The sequence below is a fragment of the Cibotium barometz genome, chromosome 18 (genome assembly GCF_041138505.1).
Source record: "Cibotium barometz isolate CiBa-2024 chromosome 18, ASM4113850v1, whole genome shotgun sequence".
Taxonomy (NCBI): Eukaryota; Viridiplantae; Streptophyta; class Polypodiopsida; order Cyatheales; family Cibotiaceae; genus Cibotium; species Cibotium barometz.
The window spans coordinates 44,284,307-44,309,349 of NC_141063.1; the positions used below are offsets into that span (position 1 = coordinate 44,284,307).

General features: G+C 45.4%; 2 protein-coding genes across 4 annotated transcripts; one reads left to right on the forward strand and one right to left on the reverse strand.

The window, feature by feature from the left end:
• Positions 1 to 1,429: 1,429 nt before the first annotated feature.
• LOC147629395 (transcription factor TGA2.2-like) lies at positions 1,430 to 24,787 on the reverse strand. 3 transcript variants are annotated; one of them, XM_086812651.1, is made up of 6 exons: positions 24,711 to 24,787; positions 24,460 to 24,625; positions 6,475 to 6,566; positions 2,541 to 2,803; positions 2,171 to 2,413; positions 1,430 to 2,027 (listed from the first exon to the last, which is right to left on the reverse strand). In XM_086812651.1, exons 4-6 carry the CDS (start codon positions 2,754 to 2,756, stop codon positions 1,884 to 1,886), a joined length of 603 nt encoding a protein of 200 aa, XP_086668777.1. In that variant the 5' UTR covers positions 2,757 to 2,803; positions 6,475 to 6,566; positions 24,460 to 24,625; positions 24,711 to 24,787; the 3' UTR covers positions 1,430 to 1,883. The 3 variants fall into 3 exon arrangements, with proteins under 3 accessions (XP_086668777.1, XP_086668775.1, XP_086668776.1); XM_086812649.1 differs by having other exon boundaries at positions 2,541 to 2,812; XM_086812650.1 differs by having other exon boundaries at positions 2,541 to 2,829.
• Positions 8,936 to 9,778, forward strand: LOC147629396 (uncharacterized). The gene has a single exon (XM_086812905.1). The coding sequence runs from the start codon at positions 8,936 to 8,938 to the stop codon at positions 9,776 to 9,778; it is 843 nt and encodes a 280-aa protein (XP_086669031.1).
• Positions 24,788 to 25,043: the final 256 nt, after the last annotated feature.

The window sequence follows — 25,043 nt, forward strand, 5'->3', positions numbered from 1 at the left end:
TTCTCTCGGGCTGCCCTTATCTCTGGCATAACTTCTTTCATGTGGGCAAGTTGCGAGAGTGTGAGGTCATCTCCAAGAAATATTCCCGTCTTCTTGAGTGTAGGACGTCTCTTCAAGAAGTCCTTCTTTGCGTCCATGGAGGGGAAACGAATGATAAGTGCTCTCTCCTTAGAAGATTCGCCACCACTACCTTCTCTCTTCTTTCCCACTCTCCATGCCTTTGTGTGCGTGGCTTCAATGCCCATCATAGAGAAGAGCTCCTTGGTTTCCCCTTCTGCATCATCACGGTCTTTTAGACCGGACACTCGTACATGTAAGGCCCGGGTCTTCCTCCTTTGCTCCTCTTCAAGGGTCATGTTGATGATGGTGGGAGTGGGGATGGGTGGCGATTCTTTACCTTTCCCTTTCTTGGCGACCTCGATCCATTTCTCCGCCTCGTCCATCTTCTTTTGTGTCTTTGTGATCACCTCCACCCATGAAGATGTCTTCTCTTTATGTTGCTCCTCCTCCTCTCGAATGATCCTCATTTGTTCCTTGATGGTATTCAGCTCTTCAAGAAAGGAGGGCTGAAATTTTCCATCCTCAAGATTGCTTTTTGAAGTGGCTGCCAACTCCTTTTTGAGGGCTGAGATTTCAGCCGCTTGACTCTTAGCATGCAATTTGGCCTCCACTAGTTCCTCCTTTAAAGCTGAAATCTCAGCCTCTTGCTTGGAAGATCTCTCTTCGAGCTCTTGGATTTTGTCAAATCCCTTCTCGAGTTTGGAGAGGCGGTTTATGATTGCGGTGACGGAAGAGTCGACCATCTTCTTGTTTTCTTTGATAATTGTGCCGATCCTGTCCTCCACCTTCACGAGCTCCTCTTTAAACCCGGTCTTGGTCATGACTTTTTGCATTCCCACAGCCAATGGACTGAAAATTAATCCATGACACAGGAGCAAAACAGCAGCAACAGGGGGGGTTCAAGTCATGTAGAGAGGAGAAGAGAGTTATGTTGCTGCCTTGGGGGCCTGAGGAAGGGTGGGTGGGAGAAGCAGCAAAGGGGAGCACAGGGCAGGGCGGCGAACAGCGAAGCGAAAGGGGGGCAGGGCGGGAGCGGTGGGCGCAGCGGGAGGGGGGGGCGCAGGCGGGCAGCGAAGGGGGGAGCCGGCGAAGGGGCGAAGGGGGGCAGGGTGGCGCATGGGCGAAGGGGGGCAGGGCGGCGAACAGCGAAGCGAAAGGGGGGCAGGGCGGGAGGGGTGGGCGCAGCGGGAGGGGGGGGGCGCAGGCGGGCAGCGAAGAGAGAGAGAAAGAAAGAAAGAGAGAGAGAGAGAGAGAGAGAGTCTTCCACTACCTTTATTGATCATGAAAGCAAACCCCTACTTATAAGATAGAACAAACAAACTGGTGATAGTAAAAGTGGATGGGTCCTCCATGCCCTTACCCCCTACCAAGGCTAAAAGAAGAATACCAAGAAGTTTGACCTTATGCATGGCAAACCAAAGTAACTGTTGAACGTCTGCCTTAGCTTTAATTGAAGGAAAAAATTTCAGTTACAACACTGCATCTTTATTGGTATGAAGTTAGGGCCAAAGCGAGTTTGGCATCCAAGGTATCTTTTCCTTATGAAAACAGTGAAAAGTGAAAACCGAGTACAAACTTTGTAAGCACAGTACTACATGTGCAATCGCCTTGAAAGTTGAAAAGGGTGTTATTTGATTTACTCATTGCGCTTGCGGAAAAATCTCTTTGGCATTTCTGTGGATTAAGGCCCCATAAAGTTATTTCATGTTTGGGACTCCTTGGTGCATGGGTGATCTTATATTCTTGAGCTTTCTCCTTAAAGCAAGGGTTCAAACAATTCTTGATGCCGTGATTTATCAAAAGAAGCTTTCTGAGCTTCAATCTCAGGGGCAACGAGCAGACCAAAGAGAGCTTAATGCCTGTAGACGGTTGAAATATTCACCCATTGCCAGAAGCCCCCGGGCCATTTGTTGGATTGTAAGAAGGCGGTGCATTTGTTGCAGGGTCTGCTGTCTAAGGTGATCTGCCTAGAATTATAAAACAGGACAAAACAGAGGATCCTAAGAAAAAGAACGTAATCCCTGTACTCATGAGGTGAAACCCACATTCTCACCTTATCTACACAGCCAGAGAGACATTGAGTTAATGGCTTCATAGTTTAGAAACAAACCTGCCGTACAAAGGACTCCAATGTCCCGATTTTTCCCATGGCTATGGCCATTTGACTCATATAGGCTGCCATATTGCTATCTGATGAATTGAAGGGACCTGAAGTCAATGTTTCAGCAAGGGTCTGCTGCAAACTTTCCATTCCTTGTGAGAGAGCATCTTCTGCTTGTTGTGAGGACTGTTGTAGATTATAGACACCCAGGATTTGCTGCTCTGTAAGGGGCTCAATCTGTGGAAATAGAGTCTGTAATGACAGTAAGATAAGAGTTTAGCTAGCTTGCAGAAAAACTTTGCCACAGCTCTTTATTCTAGCTAAGAGAGAAATTCAACAATTTTGCTATAACTAGAGCATGTTTGCATTTTAATTTCACCTTCAAAATTTCTGAGGGACGAAATCCTCCAATCCACATAAAACACCTTTCTGCTGGTGTTTTCCACATCCCAGAAAGAAGATGAAATACGTCTGCTTTTACAGCTACACTTTTTAGTTGGAAAATCTTATCATAATGAGACATAAAACTCTCCACTAGGATGCGCAGGTCATTGTCACTCAAATGTGCTTGCAGAGCTGCTTGAAGATCACCCATTTGACGGTGTTTCTCATCCAGCCAGTGGGCATATTCCAAGTTGAACACTGCAGCACCTGATGGGCAGAATCAACTGCATTAATTAGAGAAAACCAGAAGATTAAGCCAAACTGGTGTATCTGAAAATAAAATAACCATTTTTAATGCATGCCATAGAGACTTGCCACAATATGCTCTTCCACAAGATCTAGCAAGACGTTTGTCACATGCACGAGTTAGTCACCATTTCTGATGGGCCAAGAGCAGGTTGTGAGCCCTAGTCCAAGGGACAAGTCGCCAAGCACCATCTAGGTTTAGGGCCATTGTTCATCATGCCTGTGGCACAAGTCTATGTAACCCTCTTTGCAAGTTGTATAATGTTGTGTTGGCCAATCGGGCAGTTATTACACTTTGGTCAGGTGCCTGGGGAAGCCCATGTGAGCCTAGGCTTAGGGTTGTTGCACATAGAGCTAGGGTGAATCAAAAGGATCCATGGCGTGTGTTGCAGAAGAAGAAGAAGATATTAACGTCTTGCCAAAAGACCAAATGGGTCTATGAGACAAAAGATGTACAGTGAATCCATGGAATCTCATCATGGAAAAAAAAGACAACATAACAACAACAACAACAAAAAAACTAACACTAATCCCTAGGTAAATGTATATATATATGGATCATCATTGTCATCCTCATCATGGAGGATCACCATCCTCATCATCATGGATACAAGGGGGGTGTAGAGGATACGGGGGTGTGTGTGGAGAGGGAGCTATCCATCGATGTGTGGTAGGGGTCCATAAAGGCTGTCCAGCATCGGCGAGGGGGTGAGGAGGGCCCCTAAATCTGAAGGGCCGATGAGAAGCTAGGACGAGGTAGCAGCTACAGGTGGCGGGTGAGGATCTCATCAATTTGGGACTGGTGAGCCTGGGGTGCTTGAGCTCCAGGAGGTTGAGGCCGTCTGGCTCTCTGAATTGCAGTGGCGTGAGGCAGGGTAACTCCAGTCGAGGGGCGAGATGGTGGGCCCCTTGTCACTACTGTGGTGGCCTCATCCGAGAGAGAGAAATGAAATGATATATTAATGTCTTTAGAAGGCCAAAATGACCTATGAGACCAAAAAGGTTACAACAATTGGTGGATCTGATACAATGTCTGTGTAAGAAAAGCTAAAAACAACTAAACAACTAACTGAAACTGAAACAACTAGGAGGAAAAGTAAGGTACTAGGAGCTCCTAATGGATAACATCTGGGAGGAAAACTCCAGCAACAAAGGTAAGCATCATATAAATCACTATCCAAAGATGTCTCTCATCGGTCGATGGCGGATATCCTCAATGTCCTCCATGGTGAGTACTCTGATTGGACGTCTCCCATGCCGTGCTAGTATGGTCCTGATCCTCTGTTGTAGTCTCCGCCGGTGTCAAGATGGGCCTCTTATCTTGGGGCGCCTATACCACCCCAGCTCTATAGCCCGATCAATCTGGTGCAGTTAAACTCTGGGGCTAGCTGCAATGCATGCTGGCCTGACTGCTCAATGGAAAGAAGTCTATAATCTGCCTTTGTAGGTGTCTCTCCCTCTCTGATCTCCTCCCTCTCAAGAGACCCTCTCTATGTCTACGCAGCTCCAGCAAGTATAATCCGAGGCATCTCTGATCCTGGTATCTCATGACTCTAGAGAGTGGTCCGAAACCCTCTCTGAACAGGCTGTAAAAACGGCCTCGTATCTCATAATATACTGGACAGTGACATATGTAATGTAACTCTGTCTCTGGCTCCATCTGGCACAGCTGACAAATCCTGGCCTCAGTTGGTACTCCTCTGAATCTGCTAGTCTCAATCTCTAGCTGATGTGAGGATGTGCGCATCTGACCAATAGCACACCGTACCCCATGAGAAAGATGAGTATCCATGTAGCTGGGTCTAATCACAAACCCATCCTCCATGAGCTAGAGAAGATGATCTCTATAGAAAGCCATCTTCGTACCAAGCTCGTGTGTCGGCTGTATCCATGTCCTCCTAGTGTCCAGCTGAGTCAAGTCCTGCCTGATAAGTCTGGTAATCTCTGCCCGTGTGAGAGAGAGGGAGGGTGCATCCAGGGAGTACTAAAATGGAGGTAGCCTGTCCATACTAAAGCCATGCAGTTGGAACCAAGCTGTCATCTGTGCATACAAACATGATCCGTCTCCCTGTGATGCCAACTGTCGTGAAGACTCCAGGGCTAAGCGAGCATATCTGTCTCTAGGGAGAGCCCAAGTGCTATGTATAAAGGAGACTGATCGAGTGAGTGCCTCTACTACCAATGGGGGGGCAGCCATCTGTGCATGGATAATATCATGTGGTACGGAGGCCCTGGCCCTAATCATCTGGGAAATCATAGAAACCAAGGGCCTCTCCATACATCTCCATCCATCAGTGCTACCAACTTGGCTGTGGTGATCCACTGAGGGTCCCCATATCTCCACTCCATACGACATGGCTGAAGTGACCAATGTCAAAGAGCCAGAGCTTTGTTCGAGGTTCCTAAAACTGAACCTGCGAACACATCCTCTCTAGTCTCCCCAATGCTGCATAAGCTCTGGTCAATCTGGTCTCCGCTGCTCTCCTCAAGGAAAATAGTGGGCCACTAAAAACCACACCAAGGTAAGTATATGCATCTGTATACTCCACTGTCTCCTGACCATATGTAAAGGTGGGTACTGACCTCCTAACCCACTGTGCTGTGGTGTCAAAACCAAGGTTAACAGACAATCCATTGTCCTGTGCAAACATGTGCAATGCATCCAAATGACGCTGCATCCCCTCTGGAGAATCTGAGATCAGCACAATATCATCAGCATACAATAACAGCGGAATCCATGTCCGTGCTAGCTGTATGTGTGCACACTGCCTCTCAAGTGCCCCCAAGGCTGCATGCCCTCGAGCTAATCTAGCTGCTCCTGCCTCCTTCAGGGAGAAACACGGTCCTATGAAAGTAACTCCCAAGTAGACATATGACGTGACGTACTCTACCGGCTCCCCTCGGAAAGTGAACTGAGGCTCTGATCTCGTCACCCATGCCTGTGTGGTGTTAAACACCATAACCTTGGTTTTCCCAAGGTTCACTGTCAGATCTCTATCCGCACATCCAGGTGTCTCTGTAATCCCTCCGGAGAGTCTGAGATTAGAACAATATCATCAGCATATAACAAGATGGGTATCAACACCCCTGCCAGGCATGCCCCTGGGCCTCCCAATCTGTTTACATAATGAGAGACCGCATCAATGTACAGTCCAAAGAGGGTGGGCGATAGCGGGCATCCCTGCTTCACCCCTATCGTGCTGGTCACCCTATCAGATAGTCCGCCTGGAGCTCAGAGTCGGCCTGTCACAGACTCATACAAAGCATATATCCCCCACTGCATATCCTCCGGTACCTCAATGTCATGCAATCTGTGCATAAGCCTAGCACGTGGTACCACTGTATAAATTTGAATTTTTTAAAAATTTACCATTGGTAACAAAGTCAAAAACCTAAGTTACCGTTTGGAAACTTTCTAGATTTATAAAAATTCCAATTGGTTACTTTTATGTTTAAAATGGTAACAAAAATCAATTCTATAAGTATATAATAAAATGACTAAAAACTACAAAGAAAATATTATTTACCCCAAAATTTGGAATACCATATAATAAAATGATTAAAAGCTAAAAAGAAATATATACTCAACTACAGTCTTTCAAGCAATGTGTTAAAAGAAGCACCTGGTCTAAACAATGCTTGATCACCCCTCGTAAAGGTAGAGCAGTCATCCAGCTTTGATATGATTTGTATCTATTTTGTCATAAGACACACACTAAAAGCAACAGCAAAAATATCAGCCCACAAATGAGACTCGGTAAGCTCATGTCCCAACATTACATTTCAAAATTTTTAAAATTCAGAAATTCAGAAATTTAGAAATTCAAAAAGCTGCTCAGGAGTCACTTAATGAAGGGAGGTCCATCAAAATAAAGCAAAAGCCAGCCCAACAAATGTACAAACCAGCCCACCATTGGTGGCCTAGCAAAAACCTTAGTGCCAAAACCCACAAGAAATACATATTCCCACAAATGAGACTTTCTAGGCTCATGTCTCGGGAGGACGACTTTACATTTCAAAAAATTCAAACAAATTCAGAAAATACAAGTTGTTCCTTTGGCATCCAATGCAAATGATATGGTGGCTGGATACCTTCAAACCAGCCAAATTTTTACCTTCCTATATGTATCCTAACCATGGTCTATGCATTCACTTGTCATCACTGTATAAATTTGGTAACTTCCTTGGAACCAATACTAGAAAAAGTTACCAATGGTAATCCTAGTTTAAGATATAATCACCATGTGGTAACCTTGATTCTAAACATAGTTACCATTTGATAACGTAGATTTTCTTATGAACTACCATATGGTAACTTAGATTTTATAAATTATTACCATTAGGGTATATATATATATATATATAACATGAGAAAGGAGTCGTCACATGCACAAAGCGTAAGGCTAGGTGGGTACAAGAGGTGGTTGGAATATTTGTGAGCACAATTTTTTATAAAGGTGATACTCATACACGTAACACGAGTGTACCGTAAGGCTGTGAGTGAGAGAGAATACGTGACACGCATACACGTGTGTGCGTGTGGTCGGGTCGAAGAAAAAAGCTTGGGTGGGCTGGAGCCTGGAGGTCAAGAGGAGAGTGTGTATCGTGGAAGGTCACGTGCGACGCGGGTGGGATGGTGGTTTGGGTCACAGCCTCACAGGTGCCATCAGTTTGATCATTGCGGCAGGAGGCGTTGGCTGCGGAAGCAGCCGCGGAGGAGGGCCTTGGGGGTTTGGCGGTGGTCCTCGCCGATTCAACACCCTCAGCGTCTCCCGACTGTCGACACCTCTGCTAACCTCACCGATAGCCAAATCATCGCCGACAATCTCAGTGTCATGTACTAGTCAACCGTCAAACCCACCACCGCCACCCTCTTCATGGGAGCACAGTGGGGTGGCAGATGAGGGAGGTTTAGAGCATAGCCCTGCCAAGGAGGGGTGCAGTGAGAGCCTGATGGTGTGGGGCAGTGCAGACTTAGTGCAGAGAGACTTGGAGCCTCGTAGCTACAGTTGAAGGGGTGTTTCGAGTTGGTAGAGATTCGAGAAGAGGGAGCTGTTCTTTCCTGTGACTCAGGTGCAAGTTCTCAACAAGGCTCTGTTCTTTCCTGCGAGTTCTAAGTTCTCAACAAGGCTCTGTTTTTTCTGTACTCATGATTGTTGAGAGAGAGAGAGAGAGAGACTAGGACTTGGTCAACTAACGCAAGCCCTAGCTAGCCTATGTGGCTTACCTTAAGCTCACACTGCCATTTCCACCATTGCATTACCTCCATAGTTCTCCCCCTTCCTCTTGTTTTGTTGCCAACTGCCTCGCTTGTCATAGTTCTTTTTCTTATGTCTATACATGCAAGTGAGTTGCACCTACCTCCAATTTCTAAACATAGGCATGCATGAGAAAAACTCTAAGCATAGCAATATGTTAAACGCTTAGAATAGATGGATCGCTAAGAAGGGTGGAGCCCATGGCAGTCCATGACTCTCGTAGGGGAAGAATTTTTCCTACAACAATAACGTCTTGATAAATGTGACAAACTAAGTTGATATGGTGTATCTCTCAATAACACGATTTGCTTGATTGTAAATAGATTGCAGGGTATTGTAACATTCAAGGAGCCAAAAAGCTACTTTTGGTTGGTTGGACAAATACAAGCTGCTAATGTCTTTGTATCTTCTAGCTTGGAAATCTTGATTTAAATTGAGTAAGAAAACATGGCTAGAAACACAGGTAATTACATTGATGGTAGAAAAGTAAATCTCATATCTATACATTTTTATGCATTCATATGAATGTTTAACTTTGCCAAACAGGAACTTTCAAACAATCGAATTTGAGTGGTTGGTTAGTGGCAAAACCATCTCAGATTTCAGCAAATCAGGACGCACAAACACAAACATCTCAAGCTCCACCTAAGACTCAACATGTTGACCAAGATGGACGCAGACAACTACTTGAGCAGCTCTTTGGAGAAAATTGCTCTGCTTCTAAAGAAAACGATGATTCTATGGCTCACCTAGAAGAGAGTGATGCGGACAACAACGCAAGCAGCTCAAAGTCTAAGGTGGGTTTCAAAAGAAAATTTAGAGACTCATGGCGGTTTCATCATCCATGGATCTCTCTCCTAGCTCTAAAGATGGTGAGCTAGTGGTGAAGTGCACGGTTTGTATAGCAGCAAAAAAGAGAAACCTTTTTTCAACTATAGGGTCAGAGGTTATGCATCGTGGAGCATTTAAGAGGCATGAAGAAACAAATCAGCATCAAAGTGCTGAGAGGATTTTGGAGAAGCTACAAAAAGATGGTGGAAAGGTGGTTGGAGCAATAGATACCGGCTTGCAAAGAAGTGGAGAAGTCTATAGATCTCAAGTTGTAAGTGTTATCCAGGCCGTCTACTATAAGGCTTTGGAAGGGAAGAGTTTGAATGGAATCCCAAGACTAATAGAATTCTTGAGATTCATGAAAACGCCTTTTATTCCTATCAGTGACAGCTATGGGACCTATGGAAACGCTATGGTTGCAAGAGAGATGCTGAGTGCCATTTGTGATCACATAAGAGGTGAATTATTGAAAAAGTTGAGAAGGAGTGCATTCTTTTCTTTATCCATAGATGAAAGCACCGATCGACGCTTGGAGAAGCACTTGATTGTCTATGTTACTTACCTAACATCACAACTTGATGTTGAGGTGAACTTCTTGCAGCTATTGAAGATAGAAAAGGCTGATGGTGAAACAATATACAATGCCATCATCAAACTCATGGGAGACTTGAAGCTGGACGAACGCCGATTTGTAGCCATTGCTACGGATGGTTGTAGCACCATGACAGGGAAAAGAAAAGGTGTGGTTTGTCATCTTCAAAGAACATTTCCTTCTCTTCTTGCTATCCATTGTATTGCACATAGGGAGGCATTGGCAACCAAAGATGCTGCTGGATGATCAATTTCCAGAAATGGAGTTTATGGACAGCCTAGCTGGGAAAATCTATAGTTGGCTTGGTAAGTCAAGTAATAGGCATTCCGAGTTTTCAAAGCTATTGAAGGAGTTCCAACTACATGACGTAAAAATTTTGCAACTCCATAGTGTTCGATGGCTTTCAAGAGGCTTGGTAATGGCTCGCATTGTGGAAGTCATGCCTGCTATCTTGGAGCAATGGAATGTCAATCATCATCCGGAGTATGAGGCTTTAAGTTCAATTTCTATTTCATTATCTTGCCGATGTTTTGGAGCAAATGAACATCTTGAGCAAGGTCTTTCAAGAGAACATCGTTGATGTTTCATCTCTTGGGTCGAAGTTTCAAACAACAAAAACCATCTTGCATACAAGGTACTTGGATCCTCAAAGCGAGTTTGCTAAAAACTCCATGAGGTTGAGTAAGTTTTTGAAAGGCACAAGCTCATTTGGATTCATGGGCTTCGAAACAACGGGTGGAGGTATCAAGAGTTTTCCCATCACTTGGAGATCTATAAAAGATCTCATGAAAGGAGAAAATTCTCAAAATTAAGAGTCTGGATCACTTGAATCATGCAAGGATCTAGCAAGGCAGCATGTGGAACGCCTACTTCAAGCTCTTGACACTAGACTTGGTGACATTGATGTGTTCAAGGCCATGAAGTTCTTCGAGCCAGTTGGATATCCAGATCATACGAGAAGACGATTAGAATCAACTTCTGCATGGCTGAAGACTCTTTTTGAGCATTTCACTACGGTTGTAGATCCTACACCATGCTATGATGAAAGGGAAGGTTTTGTGGAAACCTTGTATAATGCTTGTCCACACAAAAGTATGCTTGGTGCATGGAAGTATTGCATTTCAGATGCGAGCTACTCAAAGGAGGGGCTACTCACGGGCAAATGGTTTGAAGACTTTCCTACCATTATGAGGTTATGGCAAAGAATCTTGGTTGTACCAGTGAGTATAGCCACTTGTGAAAGAGGTTTTAGGAAGCAAAATGAAGTGAAATCCAAGCTACGGAGTCTCTTGCATCTTGACACGTTGGATGCTCACATGATGATTTCTATGACAAAGGTTCCATATGAGGAAGTTAATTGGAAAAGAGTGGAAAGTATATGGAATGATATGAAGGAACATGGTCGAAGGCCTTGGTAGACGACATCATCGAGCTACAATGCTTTCTTCCTTTTCACCTGGAACTCTCTCACAACCATGTCTTTTGGTTTTGATGACTCTTACTTCAGCTGTTGCTCTTTGTTATCTCCTATTTCTCTTGTCAGCTTATTGTACACCTCTCCAACCAGCTCCCTTGCCTTCGCTTCATTTTTGAGCTCTTGTAAATTTGATAAATCTTGCAAATTTTGATCCTATTTATCAAGATTTGCAAGATTTATCAAATTTACAAGAGCTCAAAAATGAAGCGAAGGCAAGGGAGCTGGTTGGAGAGGTGTACAATAAGCTGACAAGAGAAATAGGAGATAACAAAGAGCAACAGCTGAAGTAAGAGTCATCAAAACCAAAAGACATGGTCGTGAGAGAGTTCCAGGTGAAAAGGAAGAAAGCATTGTAGCTCGATGATGTCGTCTACCAAGGCCTTCGACCATGCTCCTTCATATCATTCCATATACTTTCCACTCTTTTCCAATTAACTTCCTCATATGGAACCTTTGTCATAGAAATTATCATGTGAGCATCCAACGTGTCAAGATGCAAGAGACTCCGTAGCTTGGATTTCACTTCATTTTGCTTCCTAAAACCTCTTTCACAAGTGGCTGTACTCACTCGCACAACCAAGATTCTTTGCCATAACCTCATAATGGTAGGAAAGTCTTCAAACCATTTGCCCGTGAGTAGCCCCTCCTTTGAGTAGCTCGCATCTGAAATGCAATACTTCCATGCACCCAGCATACTTTTGTGTGGACAAGCATTATACAAGGTTTCCACAAAACCTTCCCTTTCATCATAGCATTGGTGTAGGATCTACAACCGTAGTGAAATGCTCAAAAAGAGTCTTCAGCCATGCAGAAGTTGATTCTAATCGTCTTCTCGTATGATCTGGATATCCAACTGGCTCGAAGAACTTCATGGCCTTGAACACATCAATGTCACCAAGTCTAGTGTCAAGAGCTTGAAGTAGGCGTTCCACATGCAGCCTTGCTAGATCCTTGCATGATTCAAGTGATCCACTCTTAATTTTGAGCATTTTCTCCTTTCATGAGATCTTTTATAGATCTCCAAGTGATGGGAAAACTCTTGATACCTCCACCCGTTGTTTCGAAGCCCATGAATCCAAATGAGCTTGTGCCTTTCAAAAACTTACTCAACCTCATGGAGTTTTTAGCAAACTCGCTTTGAGGATCCAAGTACCTTGTATGCAAGATGGTTTTTGTTGTTTGAAACTTCGACCCAAGAGATGAAACATCAACGATGTTCTCTTGAAAGACCTTGCTCAAGATGTTCATTTGCTCCAAAATATCGGCAAGATAATGAAATAGAAATTGAACTTGATAGGAGACCAAAGCCTCATACTCCGGATGATGATTGACATTCCATTGCTCCAAGATAGCAGGCATGACTTCCACAATGCGAGCCATTACCAAGCCTCTTGAAAGCCATCGAACACTATGGAGTTGCAAAATTTTTACGTCATGTAGTTGAAACTCCTTCAATAGCTTTGAAAACTCGGAATGCCTATCGCTTGACTTACCAAGCCAACTATAGATTTTCCCAGCTAGGCTGTCCATAAACTCCATTTCTGGAAATTGATCATCCAGCAGCATCTTTGGCTGCCAATGCCTCCCTATGTGCAATACAATGGATAGCAAGAAGAGAAGGAAATGTTCTTTGAAGATGACAAACCACACCTTTTTTCTTTTCCCTGTCATGGTGCTACAACCATCCGTAGCAATGGCTACAAATCGGCGTTCGTCTAGCTTCAAGTCTCCCATGAGTTTGATGATGGCATTGTATATTGTTTCACCATCAGCCTTTTCTATCTTCAATAGCTGCAAGAAGTTCACCTCAACATCAAGTTGTGATGTTAGGTAAGTAACATAGACAATCAAGTGCTTCTCCAAGCGTCGATCGGTGCTTTCATCTATGGATAAAGAAAAGAATGCACTCCTTCTCAACTTTTTCAATAATTCACCTCTTATGTGATCACAAATGGCACTGAGCATCTCTCTTGCAACCATAGCGTTTCCATAGGTCCCATAGCTGTCTCACTGATAGGAATAAAAGGCGTTTTCATGAATCTCAAGAATTCTATTAGCCTTGGGATTCCATTCAAACTCTTCCCTTCCAAAGCCTTGTAGTAGACGGCCTGGATAACACTTACAACTTGAGATCTATAGACTTCTCCACTTCTTTGCAAGCCGGTATCTATTGCTCCAACCACCTTTCCACCATCTTTTTGTAGCTTCTCCAAAATCCTCTCAGCACTTTGATGCTGATTTGTTTCTTCATGCCTCTTAAATGCTCCACGATGCATAACATCTGACCCTATAGTTGAAAAAAGTTTCTCTTTTTTTGCTGCTATACAAACGTGCACTTCACCACTAGCTCACCATCTTTAGAGCTAGGAGAGATCCATGGATGATGAAACCGCCATGAGTCTCTAAATTTTCTTTTGAAACCCACCTTAGACTTTGAGCTGCTTGCGTTGTTGTCCGCATCACTCTCTTCTAGGTGAGCCATAGAATCATCGTTTTCTTTAGAAGCAGAGCAATTTTCTCCAAAGAGCTGCTCAAGTAGTTGTCTGCGTCCATCTTGGTCAACATGTTGAGTCTTAGATGGAGCTTGAGATGTTTTTGTGCGCCTTGATTTGCTGAAATCTGAGATGGTTTTGCCACTAACCAACCACTCAAATTCGATTGTTTGAAAGTTCCTGTTTGGCAAAGTTAAACATTCATGTGAATACAGAAAAATGTATAGATATGAGATTTACTTTTCTACCATCAATGTAATTACCTGTGTTTCTAGCCATGTTTTCTTACTTAATTCAAATCAAGATTTCCAAGCTAGAAGATACAAAGACATTAGCAGCTTGTATTTGTCCAACCAACCAAAAGTAGCTTTTTGGCTCCTTGAATGTTACAATACCCTGGAATCTTTTTACAATCAAGCAAATCGTGTTATTGAGAGATACACCATATCAACTTAGTTTGTCACATTTATCAAGATGTTATTGTTGTAGGAAAAATTCTTCCCCTACGAGAGTCATGGACTGCCATGGGCTCCACCCTTCTTAGCGATCCATCTATTCTAAGCGTTTAACATATTGCTATGCTTAGAGTTTTTCTCATGCATCCTATGTTTAGAAATTGGAGGTAGGTGCAACTCACTTGCATGTATAGACATAAGAAAAATAACTATGACAAGCGAGGCAGTTGGCAACAAAACAAGAGGAAGGGGGAGAACTATGGAGGTAATGCAATGGTGGAAATGGCAGTGTGAGCTTAAGGTAAGCCACATAGGCTAGCTAGGGCTTGCGTTAGTTGACCAAGTCCTGGTCTCTCTCTCTCTCTCTCTCTCTCTCTCTCTCTCAACAATCATGAGCACAGAAAAAACAGAGCCTTGTTGAGAACTTAGAACTCGCAGGAAAGAACAGAGCCTTGTTGAGAACTTGCACCTGAGTCACAGGAAAGAACAGCTCCCTCTTCTCGAATCTCTACCAACTCGAAACACCCCTTCAACTGTAGCTACGAGGCTCCAAGTCTCTCTGCACTGCCCCACACCATCAGGCTCTCACTGCACCCCTCCTTGGCAGGGCTCTGCTCTAAACCTCCTTCATCTGCCACCCCACTGTGCTCCCATGAAGAGGGTGGCGGTGGTGGGTTTGACGGTTGACTGGTACATGACACTGAGATTGTCGGCAATGATTTGGCTGTCGGTGAGGTTAGCAGAGGTGTCGACAGTCGGAGACGCCGAGGGTGTTGAATCGGCGAGGACCATCGCCGAACCCCCAAGGCCCTCCTCCGCGGCTGCTTCCGCAGCCAACGCCTCCTGCCGCAATGATCAAACTGATGGCACCTGTGAGGCTGTGACCCAAACCACCATCCCACCCGCGTCGCACGTGACCTTCCACGATACACACTCTCCTCTTGACCTCCAGGCTCCAGCCCGTGACCTTCCACGATACCCAAACCACCATCCCACCCGCGTCGCACGTGACCTTTCACGATACACACTCTCCTCTTGACCTCCAGGCTCCAGCCCGCCCAAGCTTTTTTCTTCGACTTGACCACACGCACACACATGTATGCGTCACGTATTCTCTCTCACTCACAGCCTTACGGTACACTCGTGTTACGTGTATGAGTATCACCTTTATAAACAATTGTGCTCACAAATATTCCAACCACCTCTTGTACCCACCTAGCCTTACGCTTTGTGCATGTGACGACTCCTTTCTCATGTTTTATATATATATATATATATATATAAACCCTAATGGTAATAATTTATAAAATCTAAGTTACCATATGGTAGTTCATAAGAAAATCTACGTTACCGAATGGTAACTATGTTTAGAATCAAGGTTACCACATGGTGATTATATCTTAAACTAGGATTACCATTGGTAACTTTTTCTAGTATTGGTTCCAAGGAAGTTACCAAATTTATACAGTGCGTGGTACGGTATCGAAGGCTTTGCGGAAGTCCACAAAGCAGTAGTATATCCTTCTCTTCTGTGCCTTGCCTTCTTCAATAAGTGCCTGAAGTGTCAGTATGTGATCCAAGGTAGTAAATCCTCTCCTGAAGCCAGCCTGTCCATGTGCTCGATGACCATGCCCCTCTGCCCATTGGCTCAGCTCCGACTCCAATATAGAGCCATATAATTTGGCCAAGTAATGACCAATCATGATCGTCCTGTAGTTGCCTGGTACCATGGGGTCCCCACTCTTAAAGAGTGGTACAATGATATGCTCTGTCCAGCTTGTCGGGAAACCCTCACAAATGGCACGATTAAACACATGTACGATGAGCAGAGCCAAGGTGTCTCGTGCATATGAGAAGTGCTCTCCAACTAGCCCATCATGATCCTGTGCCTTTCCATTCTGTAACCTGTCTATCGCATCTAGCACCATCCGCATAGTAAAAAAGGTGATACTAGCCGGTCTAGCTCCCAGTGGAGGGGGGGTGGGGGGCTGTCCTGGTGCATCATATAGCTCTCTAGCATAAGTATGCCATGCCTCAAGTGCAGTAATCGGAGTACCAGGCTGTCTCTCCTGAAACATCTTCCATGCCCTCTTGATGTCCTTCCCCAGGAAGAGTTGGTAGATCTCCTCCTCTAGCTTAGCTGGATAGACTCGTTTCATTCTCCGCACAAGGCGCCGAAAGATCATCCTAGCCTGTCTATGCGTGTGAGACCCAATGGCAATCTCACGCTGTAGCTGTGCTCGTGTCTCACGACACTCATCATCATACCAACTGTTCTGTGGGGCAATGCTGCGGGGGTGGGTGGAAGGGATAATAGTGCAGGGAAACGCATATGAGGCGGATGCATGTAGTATACCTGCCAATCCTCTCGTGATCTCGTCCAGAGGGCTATGCAGGTCTAAAGCGAACAAGCCATCAGATACTGCATCTCGGTAAGCCCCAACTGTCTCACGTGTAAACTGATATCTCAAGTACCAAGGTAGATGAGTGGCTGGCACATCTCTCGGGGATCTACCTACTAGTGTGAAACTCAGGTATGCATGATCGGTTGCTATGCCTATGGGCCTACTGGAAATCGTGGAACCCCGCATGTCAGGTATCAATGAAGGAGATCCCATCAAGTAGTCCACTGTGCTCGCTCCCCCTTTAGAGTTCCAGTGTGTGAGAGCATCTGATCCTTGCCATCTCGATAAGCCATTGTATATGACCAACGCATGTGCACTCCCGAGTGTGAGAAAATGCCTGCCATAATCAGTAATCTCCCCCTCATCCTGTGCCGATCTCTGCAACCCTACATCCTTTGCCATGATCACCCGGCACATAGCCTCTTGAGTATCATACAACTCTGTCTACTCTGTGCCTGTACGTGCATTAAAGTCTCCCAATAGTAATGTCTCCCATGCTGGCAAACCTCATGATATCATCATATAGTGGTATATAGGGCAACTCTCCTGATGGTGCAAACCTGGAGTGGGTTGGGGGAAAGTAGCATACCGCCACATATAGCTCGCAGAGCCCCTCTCTGCATATTCGGACCCACATGTACCTCGCATCTGCATCTCAATGTTCCACATGTATTTTTTATTTTTATTTTATTTTTCCAAAAAAGATCCTTTCATTAGTTATATAACAACGCCCGTAAGGCTACAAAAGATCCCCTCCTGCTCATAAGAAAACAGAGCAGAGATCCAAGCAAGGCAGCTAGGGAGACTCTCCCTAGGTGCAGAGAAATACAAATATCAGTACACAGATTGAGGGGCTATATATATCATACAATAGGAGGGGGGAAAAGCCAAACAGGTAGCCTGTAGTGCCAGTGGGGGGAGCCCGCGTGTAGGGTATAGAAGGGGCAGCTGCGCCAAGTGGTGTGGAAGGCCTGGCGTCGCAAGATCGCCTCATCCGAGTCACCTCGGATGCAGTCATACTGTCCTCGTAGAGTGTGGATCAACTCCTGCCAAATCCCCCGAACAGTCGCTGCTGGTGGCTCTAGTCTCTCCTCAAAGGCCCTGAAACACCGGGCTCTCCAGGTGAACCATATGGTGAGGCTGCTGAGGAGCTCCCATCGTAGATCCCTCTCCTGTGTCCAGTCGACGGACGAGAAATCCGGTGAAGGAACCAGGCGAGGCTGGCCCCTAATGAATCTGATGGGGGCCTGGCTGCCCTGCTCCGTCTCATAGCCCATAGTAGGTCCTGACGAAGTCGACCAAGCAGCGGCACCCCACGTATACATACCCTCTGGAGAGGGGGGCCAGAATGCGCAGCATCTGCAGCCAAATCTGCTGCGCCTGGGGACAGTCCCATAGGCAATGTCTCTGTCTCCATAGGGTGGCCGCATCGGACGCAGGCCGCCGGAAGACCGCTGTAGACAAGCCAGGTGCCAACTGCAGAGCCCCTGTGGGCGACCAGCCACTGGAAAGTCGAGATCCTGCGTGCCTGTCGACTAGCCCAGAGCCTGGTCCAAAAATCCTCCAGGAACTCCTGTGAGAGTCCCTGTTAGCCGCCAATGCTCCGATGCAGCTGGAGAGACCATCCTCATCGCCGTCAAAATATGTCGCCCCAACCGAACAGTATACTAGAAAAAGGTGATCTCTGTGGCCTCGGGGGATGCATAAGGATCATGCCACTCGTACTCGCCAGGGTCCCACTGGAGCCGGGCCAAAGGGCGCGCTGCATAAGCCCATATGTGCCAATCAGAGTCCACATCTGCAGGGTCTGGGTCAATATGCCACTTCCGAGAAGCGGCGGCCACTACCCGTATCCTCTGAAAAATGCACTCTGCAACCAAAGGCGACTCCACCTCCACTCTCTGAAGTCTGCCTCATCTTGGATCTCATAGTAGAGGCATCTACCATCCTCAGTGCAAGCTCTGACAGCAATCAGGATCTCCAACTGTGTAAAGGCTCCCATCCACCGTGGGGCCACTAGCTCGAGAGGCGTGAACCACTCCTCTGTGAGTGCCTCCTGAATGTCATCCCTCATAATCAGTCCCCCTTTGAAGTGACTCAGCCTCTCCACCTGGATCTCCTCTGGGAGACTGCAGAAGGCTTGCCAATCTCCAAAACTACGTGCTGGGCCTGCCGCCAATGGTCCCCAGGCTAGACGAGGCCGAGAACCCAGCATATGACCCTGCTCTGTGCGAACCGCTGGGCTCCAGATGAGCGGCTGTCTGGCCCGCTCCTCATCACCACAAGGAGGTCTCTAAGAGAGTCCCGGTCTCAGCAACTCCCAAGCTCGCAGGATGCTCAAGGCAAATATGTCCTCCCATCCTCTATTGAGGCCTGTCCTCCTCATCTCTATGAAGATCCATCGTATCTCCGGTGCCCAAGTGCCCCCAGCTGGAGGAGCCCGAGCTTGCAGCCGCTGCAAAAGAAGCTCTTTCCAAGGCTCAGCGCCTGGAAGCAGCCCCCGAACAATAAGCTTCCCCAATAAGGCTCTACTCTGATCAACTGGAACTATAATGCCCAAGCCCCCCCTGGGCCAGCGGAAGTGTAATAACTACCCAAGCGACCTTAGCCCGGGCTGACTGACCGTCCCACCCAGACCAAAGAAAGTTCCTGATCAGCCTCTGCACCTGGCTGATGCAAGAGCTCGAGAAGATCCAGCAAGACGTGATGTACCACATGGTCGCTAAAAGCACCTGATTCGCCACCACCACCCTCCCAGCCAAGGATAGCCGAACTGTACTCCAATACAAAAGCTTCCTCCGAATGCTCAGAAGAAGCGGGGCAATCTGCTGCTCAGGTGACAAATCTAGTCCAATCTGGCATCCCAAATACCGCACTGCTGTGCCAGGAGGAATCCATCGAAAGCCTGGGTCTGGGCTCCATGCCGGAGTGGGAGCGCTACTGATCCAAAAGGCCACTGTCTTGCGCCAATTGATCAATGCTCCCAAAGCTGCACTAAAAACCTGAAGCGACTGCTCTGCCCTCTGGAGATTGACCTCCTGGCCATGCAAAAATAAACCCGTGTCATCAGCGAACTCAGCATTGAGCAGGTCCTCCCCCCGGACTGGGAGCTGGAGTCCTCTCAAACCAACCTCCTCTGTCGTCAGATACATGCTCATAGCCTCAGCAAAGTAGAGAAAAAGAAACGGGGCGAGAGGACACCCCTGAGACGGACTGATCTGGTCAACTCAAAACTCGGCCCCCGTCCGCTTGCCATCAGCACCTGGCTACGAGCTGTGGAATATAGAGCTGCCACTCCTCGAATCCAAACTGGCTCAAAGCCCAGGCGAAGCATCGTGCCCTCTAAGAAACTCCAATTGACTCGATCGTATGCCTTCTCAAAATCGAGAAGCATCACGACCAGGTCCTCACCGAGAAATCTAGCTCGGGCCGTCGCCTCCCAGAAGGTGAAAATGTTGTCAAGGATACTACGCTCCTTGACGAATCCTGTCTGGGTAGCATGAATCAACTCCCCCAGGAAGGGCTGGATCCCTTTGCTAAGACCTTGTAGACAGTATTGAGGATCGTAATAGGTCTCCAATGCCGAATATCATCTGATACTCCCTCCCCCTTGGGGATAAGAAAGATCAAGCCCTCTGAAAAGCTCTGTGGCATCACCCCAGTGTCCAAAACATACTGAAAGCCCCTGCGGAGGCCTCGCCCCAAAAGGTCCCAATAGCGCATAAAAAAGGCAGGCGTCAATTCGTCCTCCCCGGGGCAACTGTGGCGCGGAAGGACTCTCAAGGCCTTAGCAAGCTCAACCTCTGAAAGAGGCTCACGCAGAACTGTACGCATACAATCTGTGACCCTCCTCTGCACATGGGCCCACACAGTCTGTCTGCAAGCATCCCGAGCCTCAGTGGCTGGCTCCGCTGAAAGCAGGTCTCTATAGAACTCAGTGGCAATGGCTCTGATCTCCTCGGGCTCAGTGGCTACCGATCCGTCCTGCCTCCTGAGCTGGCGGACTCCTGCTTGAGCATGGCGAGGTCCAGTAATCTCAAAAAACTCCCCAGTCACTCTATCACCAAGCTGCGTCCACTGAGAGGCCTGGCGGTGATAGTAAAACTCATGTCTCTGCTCCTCTGCCTCTCTAACCTCCTGGCGTGCCTGGCTCAGCTGGGACGCCACCCACTCACATGTAGGCTGCTGCTCTTGAAGGCGCTGAAGCGAAGCAAGGCTACGTCTCAACCGCCGCTCTCGCTCGCGTGTCTCTCCCAGCCGTGTCAAGGCTGCAGCGTGCAAAAAAGAGCCGAGCTCGATGAGTCCCTGGGCACACTCGCCTGCTGCATCCTGGTCAGAGCTCTGGTTATCATGCCATATCCTCTCAATGTCCTCAGCGAGACTAGGATCTGTAAGTATCCTCTCTGGGATCCTCAACCGCAAGCTGGTCTCCCGTGTCCTCTCCTCAAGTGTCAAAACTATATCTGTGCTAGAAGTGCTTACACTCATACTAGAAGGGCAGGGCTAACACTCATACTAATCCACATTCGGAACTATATCTGTGCTACATAATAGTCTCCCTCCAATGCATCCAATAACGAATGGATTAAAACCAGCATATTTTTTTACTCAGGTTGGCTTGGCAACAGCATATTTTGCTGTACAAGTTTTGATGGTATTCTTGACCATCTGTTGTACAATGTCGATCACTTATTGAAGGATCTATTTCTTGGAGATCACAAACCAAAGGCTTAAGCAGCTCACATTACTTTGAAACACTTTTCATTCTCTATTGCACACTACCATAGGCTATCTAACACATATACCCAAGGGTCTCCTAATGTGAAAGGGAGCAAAAATCATGAGATCAGCTAAATGATCAAATATTATCGATGTTTTTGGATGTTTAATCAATTCAAAACCAAAATTTTTCATTAAATATCATCAAGATCATTGTGATGTAAAGAATTCCACTTACCTTCTTACGTAGCCGGCTTTTTCGAGCAGCTTCACGGTTTTGAGCTAACCGTCGAAGAGTCTGTCATAAAAGCCAAAAGAATGATTCTTCACACTATGCTTATTTTTAGAATTCAACATTTGTGTACTGCTTTAAGCAAAGCACAGAAGGGATACACGGATTACTACACACCTAAAATTGCATGATCAATTTTTATATACCTAGATGAATCCAAGAACATGCCCAAATTCACCTTTTAGGAACGTGCATGTTATATACTCATGGTAGTCAACCCCCACAAGACTATATAACTATCAACTCCATTATGCATAGTATGGACTAGATACTACGACATCCCCACTAACGTCATCAGTGCCCAATAGTGGGTGTAGAACTTTGTATCAAGATATGCTCTCTCTCTCTCACACACACACACACATAAGAGCATATATTCACACAAAGTCCTTCGTACTGAGTTTCTGTCAAACCTCCGGAGAGATGCAGGGCAGACTCAGCCATAATGAAGCCTAGCACTAAGGGAAGTAGCAAATCGAAAGAATTAGTACAACAAATAAGTAGTTGATAGGGCAAATGCACTGCTAAAGATAGAAAGAATAAGCACAATATTAACTAGCCGCAACTCGGACGAAAACTTCACAATGTGAAATCTGCATGTCCGCTAATACGGTTGAATTATATACCTAGATGAATCCAAGAACATGCCCGAATTCACCTTTTAGGAACATGCATGTTATATACTCATGGTAGTCAACCCACAAGACTATATAACTATCAACTCCATTATGCATAGTATGGACTAGATACCACGACATCCCCACTAACGTCATCAATGCCCAATAGTGGGTGTAGAACTCTATATCAAGATATGCTCTCACACACGCACTCCACACACACACATAAGAGCATATATTCACACAAAGCCCTTCGTACTGAGTTTCTGTCAAACCTCCGGAGATGCAGGGCAGACTCAGTCATAATGAAGCCTAGCACTAAGGGAAGTAGCAAATAGAAAGAATTAGTACAGCATGATCAATTTTTATGCATATTGCTAAAATAAGACATCCAAGAAAACAGCTATTTTAACAAAATAACAAGTTGGTGCGCACGAACGCAAGCTGGAGATGCACATGCTGAAAATAGTTGAACGGTGACACCCTCTAAATTAAAGCTGAGCTACTCTACAAGTTTCTCTTTCTCTGCTCCTTGCTGCAACTTCTGGTTGAGAACTATGCTGAAAAAATGGGGTGTGGGCCCTTGTTCCAAGCCCTGCCTAAGTGCTTGTCAGCCTGTTGGAGGTTGACTGCATTGTCTGTGGCATGTTGTAGGCCAGTAACCAGCATTACTTACGTAGAGCCCGTCTAGCTGGCCATTGCCTGATAATTGGCATATGTAAAACCGGCCCAGACAGCAGGATGATCTTTTGTCATGCTTGCTCCTTTGCTATTTTTTCATTTTTCATGTTGTCTTGACATCCAGTTTTCTCACGGATCACATGTAACAGCTTCTCGGTCTCATAGACCCTTAAGATCTTTCGTAGACATTAATTTCTTTCTTTCTTTCTTTCTGGAGAGACGTCTCTTCCTATCCGAAGAGTGGTAACTGTGTTGATATGAGTGGTAGAGGTGAGGTGTGCCACACAGATGATAAAACATACGACGACTTCTCTTTCAAATGAGCTTATCCTCCTCATTTTTATCACACGGACAAGATGAGTCACTTAGCAAAGAAATCCCAGTATAAGGTTTCTGCCCTTTAAAGGAAAAAGTATCTTTGATAATGTCTCCTCATGTTGAACGCCCGCAGAATAAGAAGCACAGCATTAACTTCCATGAAAACCACGTATATGTGAAGAAAAACACGATCGTGGAGTTACTGTATTGAAAAGGAATCATTAAAAAAAAAACATCAAAATATTATGATTCAGAAGTAAAACCAAACATACTTTATCCGAAATCTTTCTTGGCACATGCTCAGATTTGATCGATGTACCCAAAGCTGCATGGTTCACTCCTCTGCTGCCCAAACCCTACATATCGTAAACACACTGTCAAAGAATTTGACAAGAAGCCACAGAACAAAATAAAGAAAGAGATACCACTCTTCTTCCACGATGAACTTTACAGGTAGGATGATTAGAGGTAGAGGTTCTGCTAACAATATTCTATGCTTCATAGCTCAATCACCAGTGCACAAATTACATAATAAAAAGAATATAATAGTGCTTAATTTAAACATAAAAAACTAAGCAAACTATATGCTTCAACTAGGAAGCTGTGCATGGGTGAATGGTGCTGCATTTGATACTTACAAGGAGACCTTGCTGAGCGGGTCAGGATTATGCAAGATAAACCTATGAGGATTTTCACCATTTTCAAACTACACAGTGAGAAATGGTTGATTCATTCAACTCTGGATCAACCTCAAATCCTACCAGAAAGAACCACCAGGACCTGCATGTCATCGATATTTAGCAGAGGCTCTTCTAGAAGAGATTTCAAAGGTCGCAATCTCCAGGGAGAACATGTAGACTTCCAGATAACCAGTTTAGTGCAGTCCAAGATTAGTCAGCATCCCATTTGGATCTGAAGTTGACTAGAGAGTCTTGCATAGGATTTCCCTCCTTGTATGGATAAGATGGGAGGTTTTTTCTACATCACCTGAAGATCTGTTTCTCTGTTAATATAATTAAGAACATAGTAAAATGCATTTCGAGCTGACGAAATCCCCAAAATGTTTATATAGCACGAAACATTTCTACAAAAGAACTCGCAGCCTCCAGAACTCCCGTTTTGTTTGATTGGGGGCTGTTTCATGTGCGCTGGCTGTTTTACCCTGTTTTGCTCCTTGCGAGAGCTGCTGTTGTTGCCCTTGCTGCCCACAATGTCCCACGCTTCCATCTTCTCCCTTTCTCTTCCTCCCTCTTCTTTTTCTCCCCTCTTCTTCTCCCTTTCTTTTCTTCTCTCTTCTTTCCCTTCCTTCCAAATTACCACTATTTTCTTCTTTCTTTTCCCCGATTGCCCCATTTGCATTTAGTAACTTTTCATAGATTTACAACCGAAAAAATGAAACTAGAGATTCTTAGAAAAGGTATCAATAGCTTGATTGAAGTAGGTCAAGAGAATTAGAGATCTGAAGTACAACCTCAATTTCCCCTTCCATACTATAAGAAGTGGGATGTCTGATGACTTGTAGCTACATAGGCACCGCTGGCCTGATGTCTTGTAGATGGTGATTGGAAAGCAGATGACATGCTCCTACAAGAAGCTGAATGATTTGAGACTGCAGAAGTTGTAGTTTGAGGAGAGTGCTGTCACATGAAACCATTTATAAGCATATGCTGACATAACTGGCCTAAATATAAGATGCACATAAAAAACAATTGAGCACCGCACCTTGGTGGAAATATCAAATATTGCTGAAGCAGAAGATATAATATTTAAAGTTGCCTTTTTGTTTTCTGAAGTACCTGCACATTGAGGGAGTTTCTGGATAAGATCTAGTCACCATGCTCTTACTGAAGATTACAAATGCACTCAGTAACAAAACTTGAGAACTATTTTGACTAACCAAACTTGCAAGAACATGAATCACATGTGGTCACCATGACCTTGAAGAGAAACATGGGAGCAGTTCCTCATTCATGCATACAAAGATTCCAAGTAATTATGATTTGAGTTTTAACAAGATAATTGGATTGAATGGGCAATGCCTATTATCTTTCGTCC

What these genes read in the sequence shown, in the direction of transcription:
- LOC147629395 (XM_086812651.1), bottom strand. Translation starts at nt 2,756, where the DNA reads ATGGGTGATCTTCAAGCAGCTCTGCAAGCACATTTGAGTGACAATGAC. An exon ending in GTCCCTCAGAAATTTTGAAG is followed by an intron (nt 2,414 to 2,540) that starts GTGAAATTAAAA and finishes CTGTCATTACAG; the next exon opens with ACTCTATTTCCACAGATTGA. An exon ending in TGGAGTCCTTTGTACGGCAG is followed by an intron (nt 2,028 to 2,170) that starts GTTTGTTTCTAA and finishes TTATAATTCTAG; the next exon opens with GCAGATCACCTTAGACAGCA.
- LOC147629396 (XM_086812905.1), top strand. Translation starts at nt 8,936, where the DNA reads ATGGCGGTTTCATCATCCATGGATCTCTCTCCTAGCTCTAAAGATGGT.